The 16,909-nt window shown below is 38.1% G+C and overlaps 1 protein-coding gene across 1 annotated transcript in view; it reads right to left on the reverse strand.

The window, feature by feature from the left end:
* Positions 1 to 707: 707 nt before the first annotated feature.
* The window catches only part of LOC109913681 (poly(A) specific ribonuclease subunit PAN3), a 59,291-nt gene continuing 43,089 nt past the window's right edge, over positions 708 to 16,909 (reverse strand). Inside the window, exons 9-10 of the mRNA XM_048597928.1 lie at positions 3,974 to 4,187; positions 708 to 3,763 (exon numbers count right to left, since the gene is read on the reverse strand). Coding sequence (XP_048453885.1) covers positions 3,623 to 3,763; positions 3,974 to 4,187 — 355 coding nt within the window. The 3' untranslated portion in view covers positions 708 to 3,622. The remainder of the gene's footprint in view (positions 3,764 to 3,973; positions 4,188 to 16,909) is intronic.

The following is a 16,909-nucleotide window of genomic DNA, read 5'->3' on the forward strand; positions in this document are numbered from 1 at the left end:
TGAGAGGACACAGTGTAACTCTTTTCTTCCTTTCACGGATGTTGCATAAGCTGCTAAATATTTCAGAATTTCAGCATCTGTGGATCTTGTTTTTGTCAAGTAACTATTAATAGTTTTGGTTGCAGATAATGTCTCTGAATCAATCAATTTCCTGTAGATTGGATTACATCATAATAACTGAATGTTATATTTGAGACATTCCTCCCCCATCATTCTATAGCTACTTGTGTAAATAACACAGTGTGGAGCTGGAAGAACACAGCAGGCCAGGCAGCAGAGGAGCAGGAAAGCTGATTTTTCTGAAGAAGGGTCCCGACCCGAAACGTCAGCTTTCCGGCTCCTCTGATGCTGCCTGGCCTGCCGTGTTCCTCCAGCTCACACTGTGTTATATCTGCTTGTAGAAATAGATTTTTTCATCCACTGCGCTGCCTTAAAAGTTGTGTCTATGTTATACCTAATTAATTAATGCAAAACTTCAAAGTAACTTCAAATACTGAAACTAATTTTTATATAAAATGTTGATATCCACATTTTCAATTCAGTAGTTACTTTTCAAAGTCAGGAACTCGTATCCCAAAGGATTGCAGCAGTTCAAGGAAGCAGCTCATAAACATCTTCCCCAGGACAATTAGGGATGGGCAATAAACACTGGTCTAGCCAGCGACATCCACATCCCTAAACGAATAAAAAGAAACATGTAAGCAAGATTGAATTCTGGTATTCTTTATTAAAATACTGCTGTACACACAAAGGCTTAAATCAGATGTGGTAACATTTAACATTGACGAGGGGTCATACAGACAAAACCGATTGATACTTTTGTGATAGCTGTTTAAGGACATTTTTCTTTACAAATAAACAAAATAAGGCCGAAGTGGAACGTGTGCAGAATATGCTTACAAGGTTTTCGTACAAAACAAAAACTGTTACCAACATAATACATAAAACAAGCTTTTAGTAATACATATTTGGATTGTTTTAAACAGCATTAGGCAACTGAAAACCCTGTATATAACTGAAATGAATTTTCAAACCATACATGATTTCAAAAATTGAAGTCACCATGTGATTTCAAGGGCTGGCACTGGATCATCAAAAGGTTGCACATTACTCACCATATTCAAAGCCTTCCTAAAGTTTTCTGCAAAAGCAATGTGTCAATGTAAATGCAGATGGTTAAAATCTTATGTTTGAGAAATCAATACTGATTTCAAAGCCCGACTGCAAATATTCTATAACTGCATGAACTGGAATCAGTTTAAAATATTGGAACTCTCCCAATTAGACATCTATGAATAAATGGATCAAGACTTAAAATCGCATGGTGACTAGAAATGTTAGATACGGTAACAAAGGAGCAAATAATGTAAAATCTGATGTACAAATGCTGACTTGGGCTGGATCAGGAATACATTCAAATGAACTTTGTAGGCAATTAACTACCTCACAATGAAATCACATTAAAAGGTAAGAACAAAATAATCAGAGTTTTTTTTAGATTCAGGGATTTTGTTTTTGCTTTTGATAATCCAGAGGCAGTGTGCTGGTTTAGTAAACATCAAAATTTAAGCCCTGTTTACCTCTGCCTGTTACCCAAATATTGGTCCATACTAAGAATGTGAGGAGGCCATGCACTCCCAACCCTTAATACCCATGGATGATCCCCTTTCTGCAATTATTCAGAAACCATGTGGAAACAAGAACCTTTTGAAGTGCACAGAATGATATAAATACAGTATTTCTCCTCATTGTCAGAATACCTTTTTTTTGTTTTTTTATGATTTTATAAAAAAAGAATGTTTTTTTTCTCAAAACATACAAAAACAGCTGCTTCTCTGTCAAACAGATGAGCTATTGACACAACTTTACTTAGGACATTATCCTTGAAAGAACATAGCGGAGTTCCCTCAACTCTTTTACAGCTAAAATGAGGGAGACATTGCAATTGCTTCTACTGCCTGTTGATAGATCAATTTTGCACAGGATGCATACAAATGTGTCAAAATCACAAATATATGTAGTCCTTCCCCATTAATTTTAACTGCTGTTACCAGGTGAACCTATTTGTGGTTGCCAAACAGGTTTGGATTCCAAACCTTTTGCATGAACGGTGTTGCCAACACAAATTCAATATGCAGAATTTTATGCTTATAAAACTGGGCTAATGGGAAAGGACTTTCAATTATCAAGGCCATACTGCCCTCAGTTTCAGCATTTCTTCCTCAAAGCAGTCAATATGATTAAACATTTAATACCAGGAAGAAAAGACAATGTCAAAGTCATTATATTGAGTTAAATTTCTTTAGATTCATTTCTATATTTTGGCCCAATGGAATTGGCAGTCACATACGACTGGTTGCATTATGTTTTGATATGTTCCTCATTTCCCAGATGGTTCAGTTTCAATACTTGACAACACATTTAGAAATTGATTCTGCAAATGAAAGAATTTCCCTAAAAAAGGTGATTTTGTTTCTAACTTTAAGAAACTGAAACATCACACTTTAGGTAGTTCCATATATCTGTAATTCAGATGACTAATTGTAAAGCCAACTTTGGGACGAGGGTATCATAAAGGCACAGCAGCCCAATTGTTCCAAAACTGCACAGGTTACTACTGTGAAACAACTGCTGTGTTTTTGTGCAAGTGTACTTGACAAAGTTGTTGTTTGTTTCCATATCCAGTGTAAAGTACCCTATTAAAGCTGCTGTTCAAATAATAGAACTTTATACAAAATTAAATGATACATAACAAAACCTAATCCACTCCTGACATTTCAGGTATTGAACCCAATTTAAAAATTAGTCTCCTATAAAAAAAAGCTTGCATAAATGTAGAGGCATCTTACCTGTTCCAATTACTTACACTGAATTTGTTGTTAAAAAAAGGCGCTGGTAACTGTATGAAGCAAAAAAGCTACATTTTAATTTTGTTATGAAAGATGTGTAGCTGTGATAGTTCACAAAGATGCCATCAACACTGACACACAGGAGCTGTTTAGTTCCTAGAAGAATAGCGTCCATATAATATTCCACCTGATTTCCATAAAAATATGCTTTCTGTAGTTTGGTTTAAGTGATAGCACATGGCAGTTGGTCTGAAGTCCAGCATGTCTTTTGCCAGAAATATAACCCATTGGAATTCAGTTCACAAATAACATATCCAATGGCATTTTCACCCTAGTCCTTGCCATAGGCTTGCGTGCAGTACAATCACTTCAACATCTTCCTTAGGGGCATATACTGTTACCCAGAAGGTAATTCTAAAGATAACGATTTTCCCTTATCAAAATTACATGTGGTACATCCTTAAAGATCACAAGTCTTGAACTTAAAATTAGTGCATAAACATGTGAAAAAATAAAACTGGGATCATCATGCATCTGATGCCACTTCCCAATTTAAAAACAGTCTTCACAGAAACAACTTCTGGTGGCAGTTCTAGGCTCCTGTAATATGGACGTTCTTCCTTCAAGTAACAGTGTACCTGACTGAAGTGCAAGCAGCGCTGCTCATTTACATTTGTAATTTAAATGTGAAATGAGATGGCATTAATACAGTTGTAGTGCAATTAGCTCTTTATATTGTTCTTCGGCAATGTTTTGCCTCAGCACAGCGAATACTACAACTGTCCATTAGAAGCTGCAAGGAGTTCTGAGAAAGCGCTTTCAAAGCAACGTTTCAGATCAGCATATGTCACCACAAGAACACTCTTCTCATCTCTGGAAACAAGACTAATTTTTTCTGGTACACCAGCATCCAACTGTAAACAAAAATTAACAGCTAACAGTGATCATCTTTCAAACAAAAGTAAGCACAGAAGTAAAATACATGAAATTGCATACTGAATGCTTTTAAGTTACTAAAGGAGTTGAAAATTTTTTTTATTTTACAAGAAATTCTGTGTTTACAAAAGTTCCATAAATAATATAGCAATATCTGTTTTATTATTATTTTGCATATGATCCCCTACCTTATTTAAGCAGGAGACTATGTGACTGAGGTCAATCCATGGAGTACCAGTTTCAGTCAACTGGTGAAAAAGATGATCTCTGAATAATTTTAACAAGTATCGGTCACCTGTCTCTGACCAGGTTGGATCCTTTTGGAACCTGGCAAAACAAGTTGTACAACATGAATGTAGTAAGTCCTGAATGCCCACACAGGGTTTTCGATCACAGAATAGAACACATCAGTACAAGATTTTTATTACATGCTTAGTAAAAACAATGCATTATAGCATGATGTGATGCTGAATTTTAACGAGGTACATTTCAGCTTCTTGGAATGGAAAATCAAAAGCAAATAGGAATTGTGTTGCAATAAATTTTATGCTGCAATGTATATGTTTATTCAATGTACTGTACTGGGAGAAATAAAGGAAATAACATGATATACCTGAACTGCTTATTAAATAATTAACCTTGCAAACGTATGACTGAGTGCAGTGGTGAAAGCTTGATGAAGGCAAAACATTGAAGTTACTGGCTCTTACTCACAGCTGCAAGATTAAAATATTATCCTGAAGAATAAATGCCTTCATCACTAAATGCTTTCACTCATTTTTTTAATACTCTGGGGTTATTTCATGTTGGAAGAGGTGAGAGTGTTTCATTCAATGGAAAGATCTTTCTTTGACAATATTATAAGCATTTTTGAACCAAATATTTCAATTTTCAATAAGGCAATATGGCATTTTCTACTACAATTAATAGCTTCTCAAAATAACTAATGTATTTGGTTAAATGAACAGTTACACTATTTGTGAAAAGTCACATCACTTTTATTCACTGAATGTGTTCATTAAAAAATACGCTTTGTTTGCTTTTGCACCATTTAAAGCAGCTAAATATACAATTACCAGAAAGATGGTATTCCAGTTCATTACCACATCATGTAGAAATCAGCATGAACTAGAACGCTGTTCCATTTTGTTAATAATTGTCAAAATAGTCTGGTGTAGGGTGTTAAGGTGCAGACTGGATTTACAAGATGCACGGTTAAACTAGTTTCACATAGCACAACTCTAGATAAACAATTTTAGATAACTTACCCTTAATATGGTCTATGATATTCTTTGAATGTAGTTCAATCTCCACATCCAAATTAATACATTTATTAAGAACCATAAAACCATTTTTGTGTCAGTAACCATGTTACTGAAGTCAAGTTACTTCCCATTAGCCTTTGCTGCAAACTGGGCCTCTTTCAGTAACTGTGTTTTCATTCTTTTGAAGGGGCCAGCAGCAGAAAGTTGAGCAATAAGGCAAATGACAAATGTGCAAATTACCTATCTTTGGTAAAGTCCTCTTCATTCTCCAACATACCTTCAGGTTGTATTCCAAATCAAGGAAACAAAAATTCACTGAGGTAATGCCTTCTTCAGAGATGTTACATTCTAAGTAGGCAAGAATCCTACTGGTTTGCCTAATAGGCTTTCCTCCACTTCATTTGAGCCACTGCAGTCAGCAGCAAATGTTTATAATTATAAGGTGAAAGAAAAGTCAAAAATGTTAACTTGACCCAAATTATCACACTTATGCCTCAGAGATAACCAGTGAAATAACCTACCTTGCACAGTACGATGTTTTGAAATACTTTGTAGTCAATTAGTTATTTATTAAGTAGTCATTGCAAATGCAGCAGCAAACATGTGCAAGGCAAGTTCCCATAAACAGCAGTTATATAAATGGCCAGTTAGTTGCATGAAGGGATGAACCTGCACCATCGTACGAAATTTTTACTTATTGAAAAAACAGGGATGGGATCTACTTGCTCAGAACTGCCTAAATTACCTATTGGTAAATACCTACCACGGAGGCAAAGTGAGAACAAAAATATAAATACAACCAGTTTGAAATTCATTATGGCTCATTTTCAAATTTTTTTTAAAAGATATATCTGAATCAGGAGGCTTATGATGTATCAGAATTTGGGCATTGGATCATACTAACAATACCAGACATAGCTGAAGCTATTGAGCAGCAGAAGTGCTTTACCAAGTAACTTAGGTACTTTCACATCTTTTCTGTTGCATCAATAAGTCAAGGTGCATAAAGAATCAGGTGCTGTGTCATCCCTATTCCAGGTCTAGATTTCAAACAGGGGTTGTGAATCAGATGCTGGGGTCCTTATAACCACCAATTTTAATTAGGTACTAGTGACACCTGGAAATCGCCTTCACCTATAAGATGGCACCCATATCATAAGTGCAGAACACTGCACAACTCATCTTTATTGTCTTGTTTTAGATCTAGAGTATGTGCATGACAGGGACGGAGTTCTCCATATTGGCTCATAATGCAGAGGAATTACATTAAATAGATGATGCATTGGACAGAGAACTGAGAAGACTGATTAGCTGGATAATAAAAAAATCACACAAAACTGTTCAAAGACAACCGAGATATTTGCTTGGTATTACTCCCAAAGTCAACACTAACAAAATAGACAAATTTTAACTTTCTTGTGTCTGTTCGTAGAATCTTGCCATATGCCTTCATTTGTGACAATACTGTATTTTAAAAGTGATTAATTGGCTGAGAGTCACTTTGGGGCACGCTCAACAAAGAACAGTGCAAATGTAACATTTTCTAATTTGTTATTTCATTGGATATTTTTGTTTTCTGATCTGATTAAATGTATGCAATAAACACTAATGTTCAGCAGCTCAGAAGAACGTTTCAGTCAATTGAGTAAATTTTACATGTACCATTTGCCAACCATTAAACAAACTTGCAGGTATCCAGGATCTCATAACATCTTTGCAGATGCGCCAAAATACTTCTCATTCAATGAATTGTTTTTATAACATGCAGGAAATTGTAAGAGAAAATGTAGCAAACAATTTGGTTGTAGTTCTACAACACTATCCCATCTATCAAAATTACCAATATTGTTAGACAACCTAAAGTTACGCATCAAATAAAGTGTATAAACTGTTAAGTAATTTTGGATGAATCTTTGGCTACACGAGTGCAATAAACCACATTTTGAAAGATAGCCACCTAGAAAAATTGGTGCTCACGCTCAAGAATAAAATTTTTTAAAAAATCATGCATGTAGGATTCCAAGAAATTAATAAATTAAAAGCTTCAGTTATGATTGGAAATGTTTTCAAAACAAACTGGAATGCTATGATTCTACTACCAAAGCCTGAAGCAACAACTCAATATGGTGAAACTCGTACAGAATATGACTTACAATACAAAATATTTAAAGCCACCAGATGTCACAGATCAAAAGAATGTGCGAAGGTTTATAAGAAATAAAAATCTAGGCTTTTATTTTGTCTTTAAATGTTGGAACAGACTCTCAAAATACTTCAGAGGCAGAAGGAAAACACAGGTCCTGAGCCTTGGACGCAGTGTTAGCAGAGAAATGAAAAGTTTGATTGAAGGTGTAGGTTTTAAGATGGACCTTAAAGAGGACAGAGGAGTGTGGGGAGTAAATCCTGAAATGTGAACAAAGGTGGCTGAAGGCATAGAAACATAGAAAACAGGAGCATGAATAGGCTGGCTGTCCCTTCAAACAATACAATCATGGCTGATCATGAAATCTGGCACCCTGTTCCTGTTTGCACGCCATAGCCTTTGATTCCTTTAGCCCCAAGAATTATATTTAACTCATTCTTGAAACATACAATGTTTTCACCTCAATTATTTTTGGTGGCTGAGAATTCCTAGGCTGACCACTCTCTGGATGAAGAAATTTCTCATTTTAGTGCTAAATAGCCAACCCCTTAGCCTTAGATTGTGACTCTGATAATGGACACTCCGGTCATCAGGAATACCCTGCCTGCATTTACCCTGTCTAATCCTGTTAGAATTTTACAGGTTTCTGTGAGATCCCTTCTCATTCTTCTAAACTCCAATGCAGATAGTCCTAACTGATTCAGTCTATCTTCATGTGTCAGTTCTGCCTTCCCAGGAATCAGTCCAATAAAGCTTTGCTGCACTCCCTCCATAACTAGACATCCTTCCTTAGATAAGGAGGCCAAAACTGCATGCAATACTCCAGGTGTGGTCTCAACAAGCCCCTGTACTCAAATCCTCTCACTATGAAGGCCAATATACCACTTGCCTTCTTGCCTGTCTGCTGCACCTGCATGCCTACCTTTCAGTGACTGGCGTACAAGGACACCCACGACACACTGCAGTTCCTCCTTTCCCAATCTATTGCCCTTCAGATACAATCTGCCTTCCGATTTTGGATAACCTGACATTTCCACAACATACTTTGTTGGAAATCACATTGAAATATCTGTACATCCTCCTCACAGTATACCCTCCCACCCAGCTTTTGTCATCTGCAAACTTGGAGATATTACATTTAATCCCTTCATCGAAATCGCTAAAATATACTGTGAATAGCTGTGGTCCAAGCACAGATTCCTGCAGTACCCCTCTAGTCATTGATTGCCACTTGGAAAAAGACCTATTTATTTCTACTCTGGTTCCTGTCTACCAACCAGTTCTCCAAACACATCAATACACCACCCCCTTTCTGATACAGGTTAATTTTATATGTTAATCTTTTCTACGGGCCCTAATCAACACCTTACAAAAGCTCAAGATATATTGGCTTCACCTCAACAACTCTGCTGGTTATATCCTCGAAAAATTCCAGAAGATTTGTCAAGTATAATTTCCCCTTCGTAAATCCATAGCAATTACGTCCAATCCTGTCAATGCTTTATAACGGACTCGACCTTCCCTACTACTGATGTCAGAATAACCAGTCTATAATTCCTTGTTTTCTCTCTATCTCCTTTTTCAAATAGTGTGGTTACATTTGCTACCATCTAATCCATGGGAACTGTTCAGATTTTATAAAATCTTGAAAGATAACCACCAATGCATCCATTATTCCTAGAGCCACTTTCTGAAGTATTTTGTGATGTAGATTATCCGGCCTAGGGATTTGTCACCCTTTAATCTGTCAATTTCCCCAACATTTACGTATTAATACTGATTTCTTTCAGGTTCTTCCTCACACTACAGCTGGTGTTTCTAAACATTTTTGGAATGTTATTTGTGCCCTCTTCTGTGAAGGCAGAACCAAGATATGTATTTAATTAGTCTGTCTCCTTACTCCCCATTACAACTTTCCCTGTTTCTGACTGTAAAGAGGACCTACATTTGTCTTCACCAACCTTTTTCTCTCCACACTGATTGATGCTTTTAGAATCAGTTTGTATGTTCCCCATAAGCTTACTCTTGTACTCTATTTCTACCCCTTTAATCAATCCCTTCATCCTCCTTTTGCTGAAATCTAAACTGTTCCCAATCCTTGGGTCTGTTGTGTTGGAAATTTTTTAATGCATTATTCCCTGGATCTAATATTATCACTAATCTCCTTTGTCAGCCATACTTGGGGTCACCTTTCCCATATTATTTTTGCACCAGACAGAATGAAGAACCGTTGCAGTTCCTCCATGTACTCTTTAAAGATTTGCCATTGCCTATCCACCTTTATCTCTTTAAGCAACCTTTCGCAATTTATGATAGCCAGCTTGAGCATCAGATCATCACAGGTTTCTTTATTTAGATAAGGACCTTAGTCTCAATCAATTACGTCACTTTATCCCCTAATGAAAAATTCAATCATGTTATGGTCACTCTTCCCCAGGGGATCTCACATATTCAGACTGCCAATTATTCCCTTCTCATTACATAATACCCAGTCCAAGGTATCCTGCATTTAACAAAGAGTTCAATCCATATTTAAAAATAGTCACATCTGAATACTGAAAGCACTTATCAGGCAGTTGCCAGAACCTTTTAAAACAGTTGACAAGGAACCTATACTTTCAAACTCCAAGAAAAATTTCAGTGTTTCGAGCATTAAAAAAAAATGTCTCAAATGGTGCTGCTCTTGTATTTCAATCAAATCACCTTAAATATTTTCTCTCACCACTAGTGCACAAAGTATGTACCATCTACAACAGGTTGTCCAACCTCTTCCCATGTGAAGGTGAGGGGTTTACATTTCAACCTTTTTTTTTTTGCACTGGAGGCCACTGAGCAAACTTTACCACAACAGTAAAATGTGAAAAAAATTCTAAAGCAACACACAGATTATTTAAATTAATAAAAAAGTGCCAACCAGCAGTGCTAATTAAGAAAAACATTTTGTAACCCAAAAGACAAAATAAAGTAGAACTAGAGACAGACATACAGATGATGCCACAGGTTACGATGAGAAGCAAAACTGTGGTTGAGCTTAGGAGTTGAGTTTAACTAATACTGGCCTTTTTACACCACTGGTGGTGCACATTGAGCTGCTCTGGGTGGAATTCGCACAAGTATGGAAATAGGAAGGGAGCTGCCTTTCAATTCAGACTGCCCCTTCCTCTCCCAGCTTGTTTTGTTGGTAGTTTTTTTTTATTTCCTGGGGAGGTGGTGGTGGTTTCTGGCTCATGCACTCGCCAAGCCATCCTACACCCATCATCACTCCAACCAATTACTTTCCCACCAAGCTTCATCACTCAAACTTACCCACTAGCCCTCTCTCACCCAGATTACTCACTCCGCCACCTGCCTAATCATTGATGCTCCAAATAATATCACCTCAAACGTTTTTACTCACGTCACCCTTGCTTCAGTAGCTCAATTTTAAATCTATGCCCTCTTGTTCTTTTTCATTTTGTGAGCGGAAATAGCTTCTCTCTATCTACTATGTCTAATCCACTCATGATTTGAAAATCTCTACCAAATCTTCACTCAGCCTTCTCTCCAAGGAGAACAGTCCCAACGTTTTCAGTCTATCCTCATAGCTGAATCTACTCTTATAAATCACTTCTGCTGTCTCCAATGCATTCACGTCTTTCCTATAATGAGGTGACTACAACTGTAGCTCTCCAGCTGAGGTCTAACAAGTGTCTATACAAGTTCAACATCACTTTCTTGGTCTTGTACTCTATGCCCCTATCAATATAGCTGAGACACTGTATGCATTTTTTTTAAATCAGGTCACTCGACCTGCCCTGCCAACTTCGATGATCTGTGCACACACACACCCAAGTCCCACTGCTCCTGTAGCCTTTAGAATCGTACTCCTATTTCATATTGTATTTCAATGTTCTTCCTACCACCTTCAGGTTACTGTGTGGAGCTTGCACATTCTCCCTGCGTCTGTGAGCATTTCGACTGGGTGCTCCAGTTTCCTCCCAGGTTAGGTGGATTGGCCATGCTAAATGCAGGATTAAAGGGGATGCTCTTTGGAGGGTCGGTGAGGATTCAATGGGCAGAATGGCCTGCTTCCACACTGTAGAGACTCTATGATTCTAAAAAAAAAGTGCATCACCTGACATTTCTTTGCATTGAACCTCATCCACTAATTATCCTTCCTCTCCATCAGCTTATCAATATGCTGTTGGATTTCCATAATATCCTTCTTACAAGTTTTGTGTTACCTGCAAACTCTGAAATTATCTCCTGTGCACCAAGATCTAGAGTATTAATATAAATCAGGAAAAGCAAGGGCCCAATACTGATGCCTGCAAAACTCCACTATAAACATTTCTCCATCCCAAAAAATACTTATTAACCATTACTTTTGGTTTTCTATTCAGCCAATTTTGCACTCACGTTGTTACTGTCCATTTCATACCACGACCTATAACTTTCCACATGTTGTTTGTGTGTCTTCTCCCCACTCCAGCACTCAGTCCCTCGAGACTCAGTCCCCTGCCCCCCAACTCCACTTCCCCCACCCCAACGCGCAGTGCCCCCGACTCTATTTGCCCGCCCGACACTCAGCAACCCCCAAGTCCACTTCCCCCACCCTGACACACAGCCCTCCAACTCTCCTCCCCTACACTAACTCAACACCCCACCACTGACACTCACTCACCAATGACCCCCCCCAAAAATATTCACTCACCAACAAAATCCTCCCTGACATCAAGACTCATGCACATTCTAGTAGGAGTGACTGAGTGTGGAAGAGAACTAACTTCTGCTTGGAGAAGTAGCTCTGTGAAACATCTCTTAAATAGAATCATAGAATTTTATAGTACAGAAGGAGGCTATTCAACCCGGCTAGTCTCATTTTCCAGCCTTTTCCCCATAGCCTTCTAAATTAATCACTCTCAACTATATATTCAGCTCTCTTTTAAAATCTCCTTGGAACACTTCCATCACTCCCCCAAGCAGCACACCCAAATCTTAACACTTGAGGTTTCTCCTCATCTCCGAGCTCCCCTGCTGACAATCTTGAAATTGTGACCCTAGTTACTGACATACCAACTATTGGAAACAGAATATCTTTCTTTACCTTATCAAAATTGCAGATAAGTTTGAACGCTTCAATAAAGTCACCTCTTATTCTCCTTGAAGCAAGTTCATGCTATCATTCTAGTAAATCTCTCTGTACTCTCTCCACGGCTTTAACATCCTTCCTTAAATAAGGCACCCAGAACTGAATACAATACTCTAAACATGATCTGACTAATGATCTGTAGCAGTGCAGCATCACTTCTTTGCTTTTATAGTCTATGCCTCTATTTATAACTCCCAGGATCTTATAAGCCTTCTCAATAACTGTTTCAGTTTTCCTGGCCACCTTTAGAGAATTATGCATGTGAACCCCAAGGTCCCTCTGCTCTTGATTTCCCCTCAAAGTTGTACCATTGGGCCTGTATTGTCTCTCCGTGTATCTTCTACCAAAATACATTACCTCACATTTCTGCTTTGAAATTCATCTGACTGGTGTCTGCCCATTTGGCCAACTTGTCAATGTCCCTCTTAAGTCTCTCAATATCATCCTCACATTTCACTATTCTCTCTGGCTTAGAATCATTGTCAGATTTAGAGATTTTTCCCTCAACACCCATCTCCAAATCAGAAAAAGCAAGGATCCCAACACTGATCACTGGGGAACACCACTTTCAACTTGTCTTCAATCTGAGAAATGCCCATCTATACCTAATCTCTGTTTCCTATCTTTTAATTACCATGCTGCCAAGGATTCATCAATCCCAAACATTTCTAATCTGCAAATCAACCTACCACGTACACCATATCAAATGTTTTCTGGAAGTTCAAGTATACAACATCACAGCTTTACCCTCATCCACTGTCCGAGTCACCTTGTCTGACAAACTTGATTGAATTCATTGACATGACCTGCCCTTGGCAAAGCCATGTTGGTTGTCTAGACTTAACTTATTTTTACCTTATCCCGTATTATGGCTTCCACCAGTTTGTCCACTACTGACACGACATTAACAGGTCTCAGTTTCCTGGGTTATCCTTTGCACCTTTCTTAAATAATGGTGTCACATTTGCAGTTCTCCAGGCCCTCAGAACCAATCCTGTGTTCAGACAGGCCTGGAAAATTTCTGTCAACAGATCTGCACCTTTTTTCCTTACTTCTCTCAGCAATCTAGGATGCAACCCATCCAGGACTGGTGACTTCTCCACCTGGGAGTGCTGCCAGCCTTTTTATCACTACTTCTTTTTCTATCATTATATTGCTCAGTTGCTCAACACCCATATTTTCAACTTGGCCATCGTCACCAGGTTCTAATTTGGTATCGGCAGAAGCAAAGTACTCATTTAGTATCTCTGCCATGCCCTTTGTTTCAGTAAGCTGCTTACCCTGCTTGTTACTATGAGCCCCACTCTATCCGTCACTAATCTTTTACTAATAATATGTTTGAAGAACATTTTATTATTGGTTGCCTGCCATCTTCCTCATGCTTCCTCTTACCCTTCCTTATTTCAACTTCAGTCTGTCTCCTGCACTTCAGATACTCTTCCCGATTTATATTGCTATTATTATTCCGGTATGCATCATTTACCTCCTTCTTCTTTACATCCTCATCAATATTATTAATCATTCAGGGTAGTCTAGCTTTGGTTACACTATATTTTATTTCTCAAGAGTATGTATCCACCTTGCACCCTATTCATCTCTTTTGAATTTCACCCATTTTTCGTCTACGCTTTATCCACCAAAATGTGTTTCCAATCAAAATGCTCCAGTTCAACTTTTATACCCCCAAAATGCACCCTTTTTCAGTCAGGGATCTTAATCATTGTCAGACTTTTATCCTTTCCAACTTAACATTACATTTTTATTATATGATGATTGCCATTTTCCAAATGCTCCCAAATGTGCCCCTATTTTGAACATCAGAAAGGGGGCCTCGTAGGACCTTTTCATCCAGGCAGACCACTGGTCAAGCCTCATCTACAAGATCCTCTGCAAGTCCTTGATCAGCACCTTCCAAAACCATGACTTCTATCATTTAGAAGGACAAGAGTAGCATTTTAATTACAATCCTGCCATCAATTCATGAATGATCCTAAACTGGAAATTATATCATTGCTCCAAGTCATGATGTCAAAATCCTGGAACTCTCTCCTTAATGACACCAGGTTATTGACCCAACATGTTTATTTGAAAACGCAAGCTTTTGGAGCTCAGCAACTTTTTCCAGCATATAGAGAGCGAGAGAGCGAGTGAGAGAGAAAAAGAGAGAGAGAGAAAGAGAGAGAGAGAGAGAAAGAGAGAGAGAGAGAAAGAGAGAGAGAGAGAGAGAGAGACGGAGGGTATAAGATACAGAATTTATAAGCAGAAAGGTAACAACTATAAAACTAGCTGCCTCTTGTTGAATCTTTAATCAGTTAGGAAGGAGACTACTGATTAAAATGCAAAATTTAGATTCCTTTCAAGATTGTCCCAAGATATTTAATAGCTTTTAATCAATGCATACAAGAGGTGACATCTCAAGTCAGACAATGCATTTTAGGTGTGAGGTCTTGCTTCGAATCTATGTCTTAAACTGGGGTCAGTTCTTTTTTGAACAAAACAGCATGTATCTGCAACATGCAAAGATCTTGGATGAAATAATTCATACGTGTGTCAGTGTATGCGTGCAAGCATATGAGAGTGTGTGCTTGTACACGTGTGTGTATGTACGTGCTCAGCGATTTTGTGTCATTGCGTATCTTGAAGTCCACCTTGGAGGTCACTTACCCGAAGATCAGAGGCTGTATGTCCTTAACCCCTGAAGTGTTCAACACAACAACGCAAAATCAAGCAGAGGCTGACAGCCAAGTTCCATACCCATGAAGACGGTCTCAATCGTGATCTTGGGTTCATGTTGCTCTACAGGCGACCCCACCACACTATATATTCCCCACACACTCGCTCTCTCACTTTCACACTCACTTACACAAATTATTTCATCCAAGATGTTTGCGTAGTTGCAGATACATTCTGTTTCACTCAAAAAATTAAAACAGACAGATTCTAAGCAAGACCTCACACCTAAAATGCATTGGCTGCCTGAGATGATTGTTGTATGATTTTTAGCCTTGTCCACTCCAGTCCAACACCAGCATCTCCACATCATTTCTCCTTAACAGCACTGCAGATACATCTACACTATTGAAATTAAGCTGTTCAAGTCACATTTCACACCAGAATCTCAGAATTGCAGTAGTGTTGGAAGTCATTCAATCCAGCATGTCTGCACTCCTCTCCAAATCAGCATCTCATCAAATGCTTTTCTTATGCCTTTTCTCTGCAGATCATTGCTTTTCAAATAATTATCTAATTCCTTTTTGAATGCCTCCACCTTCTCAAGGGCAGTGAAGAAAGGGAAGGAAAAGTTTGGCCTTGTCAGCAATAACTACACCCCAGGAACAAATTAAAACAGATACAGCAATTATTAGGTTCTGATATAATGTATTACAAAGAAAGCTCAAATTTTGAACCATTGTTGCAACATTGTGAACTGTAATTGTCTACATTTAATTTCTTCAGATATAAAAGGTGAAGCAACAACTTGCATTTACGCAATACCTTCAACATAGCAAAATATCCAAAGGCAAAAGTCTCAGAAAACCACACTTGATAATAATTCACCTAAGACAATCCCAGGGAAGACGGTCAGAAGTACATTCAAAGTAACAGCTTTGAAAGAACCTCTTAAAAGAACATGAGAAGGCAGAAAGGTTGAGGAATGGAATTTCAGAGCTGACAGCCTTTGCAGTTGAAGGCACAGCCACCAACGGCAGAGTGACTAAAATCAGGAATGGTGAAAAGGTCAGGTTTACAGCAGCACAGATATCTTGAAGGATTATCACACTGAAAAACAGCAATGGAAGCATCCTGAAAACAATAATAATTTGAAAATTGAGATAATGGTGGACCAGAAGTCATTGTAGGTCAACAAGCACAAATGTAACAAGCAAGTAGGGCTTGGTGAGAGTTAGGACATGGGCAGCAACATTTTGGGTGAGGTAACATTTAAGTCATGGAAGATAGGATGCTGACTGAGACAATAGCCAAACTTGGAGATAAACAATAGGGCGAGGCCAGGAGCAGATTAACTGAGGCACTGTCAGATAATACTTTGAAAAGTGGAAGCAGTTGGGCTTGGTGATTGACCGAACATAATTATTTTCTAATATTCAACATTAAAATATTACGAGCAAAGTAGTTACATAAACCTTGTACCCCAGGCAACTATAAATCAGATGGCTGTGTATTTGGAAATCAGAGGGACCTGGCATTCAAATTAACATGACGTGAGTGGAATAATTTTAGCATATTCTGATTTATACCTGACTATCCTATATAATATAAAAGCAAAATACTGTAGATATTAGAAATTTGAAATAAAAACAAAGTACTGGAGAAACTCTGCTGGTCTGGCAGCATCAGTGGAGGGAGGAACAGTTAATGTTGAACCTGCTAAAACTCTTCTTCAGAACTGAAAGCAATTGGGAAATACTATCTTTTTTATGCTATAAGCATAGTGGAAGGAGGAGTGGTACAGAATGGGAGGGTGGCCAGAGCAAAAAGCAAAAGGGCATGCTAATGACATTGAAGGAATGATAATGATCTAAAATGGGTATAAATGACAAATCAAAAAGAAAAAAAATGGGTC

The sequence above is a fragment of the Rhincodon typus genome, chromosome 6 (genome assembly GCF_021869965.1).
Source record: "Rhincodon typus isolate 14 chromosome 6, sRhiTyp1.1, whole genome shotgun sequence".
Lineage (NCBI taxonomy): Eukaryota > Metazoa > Chordata > Chondrichthyes > Orectolobiformes > Rhincodontidae > Rhincodon > Rhincodon typus.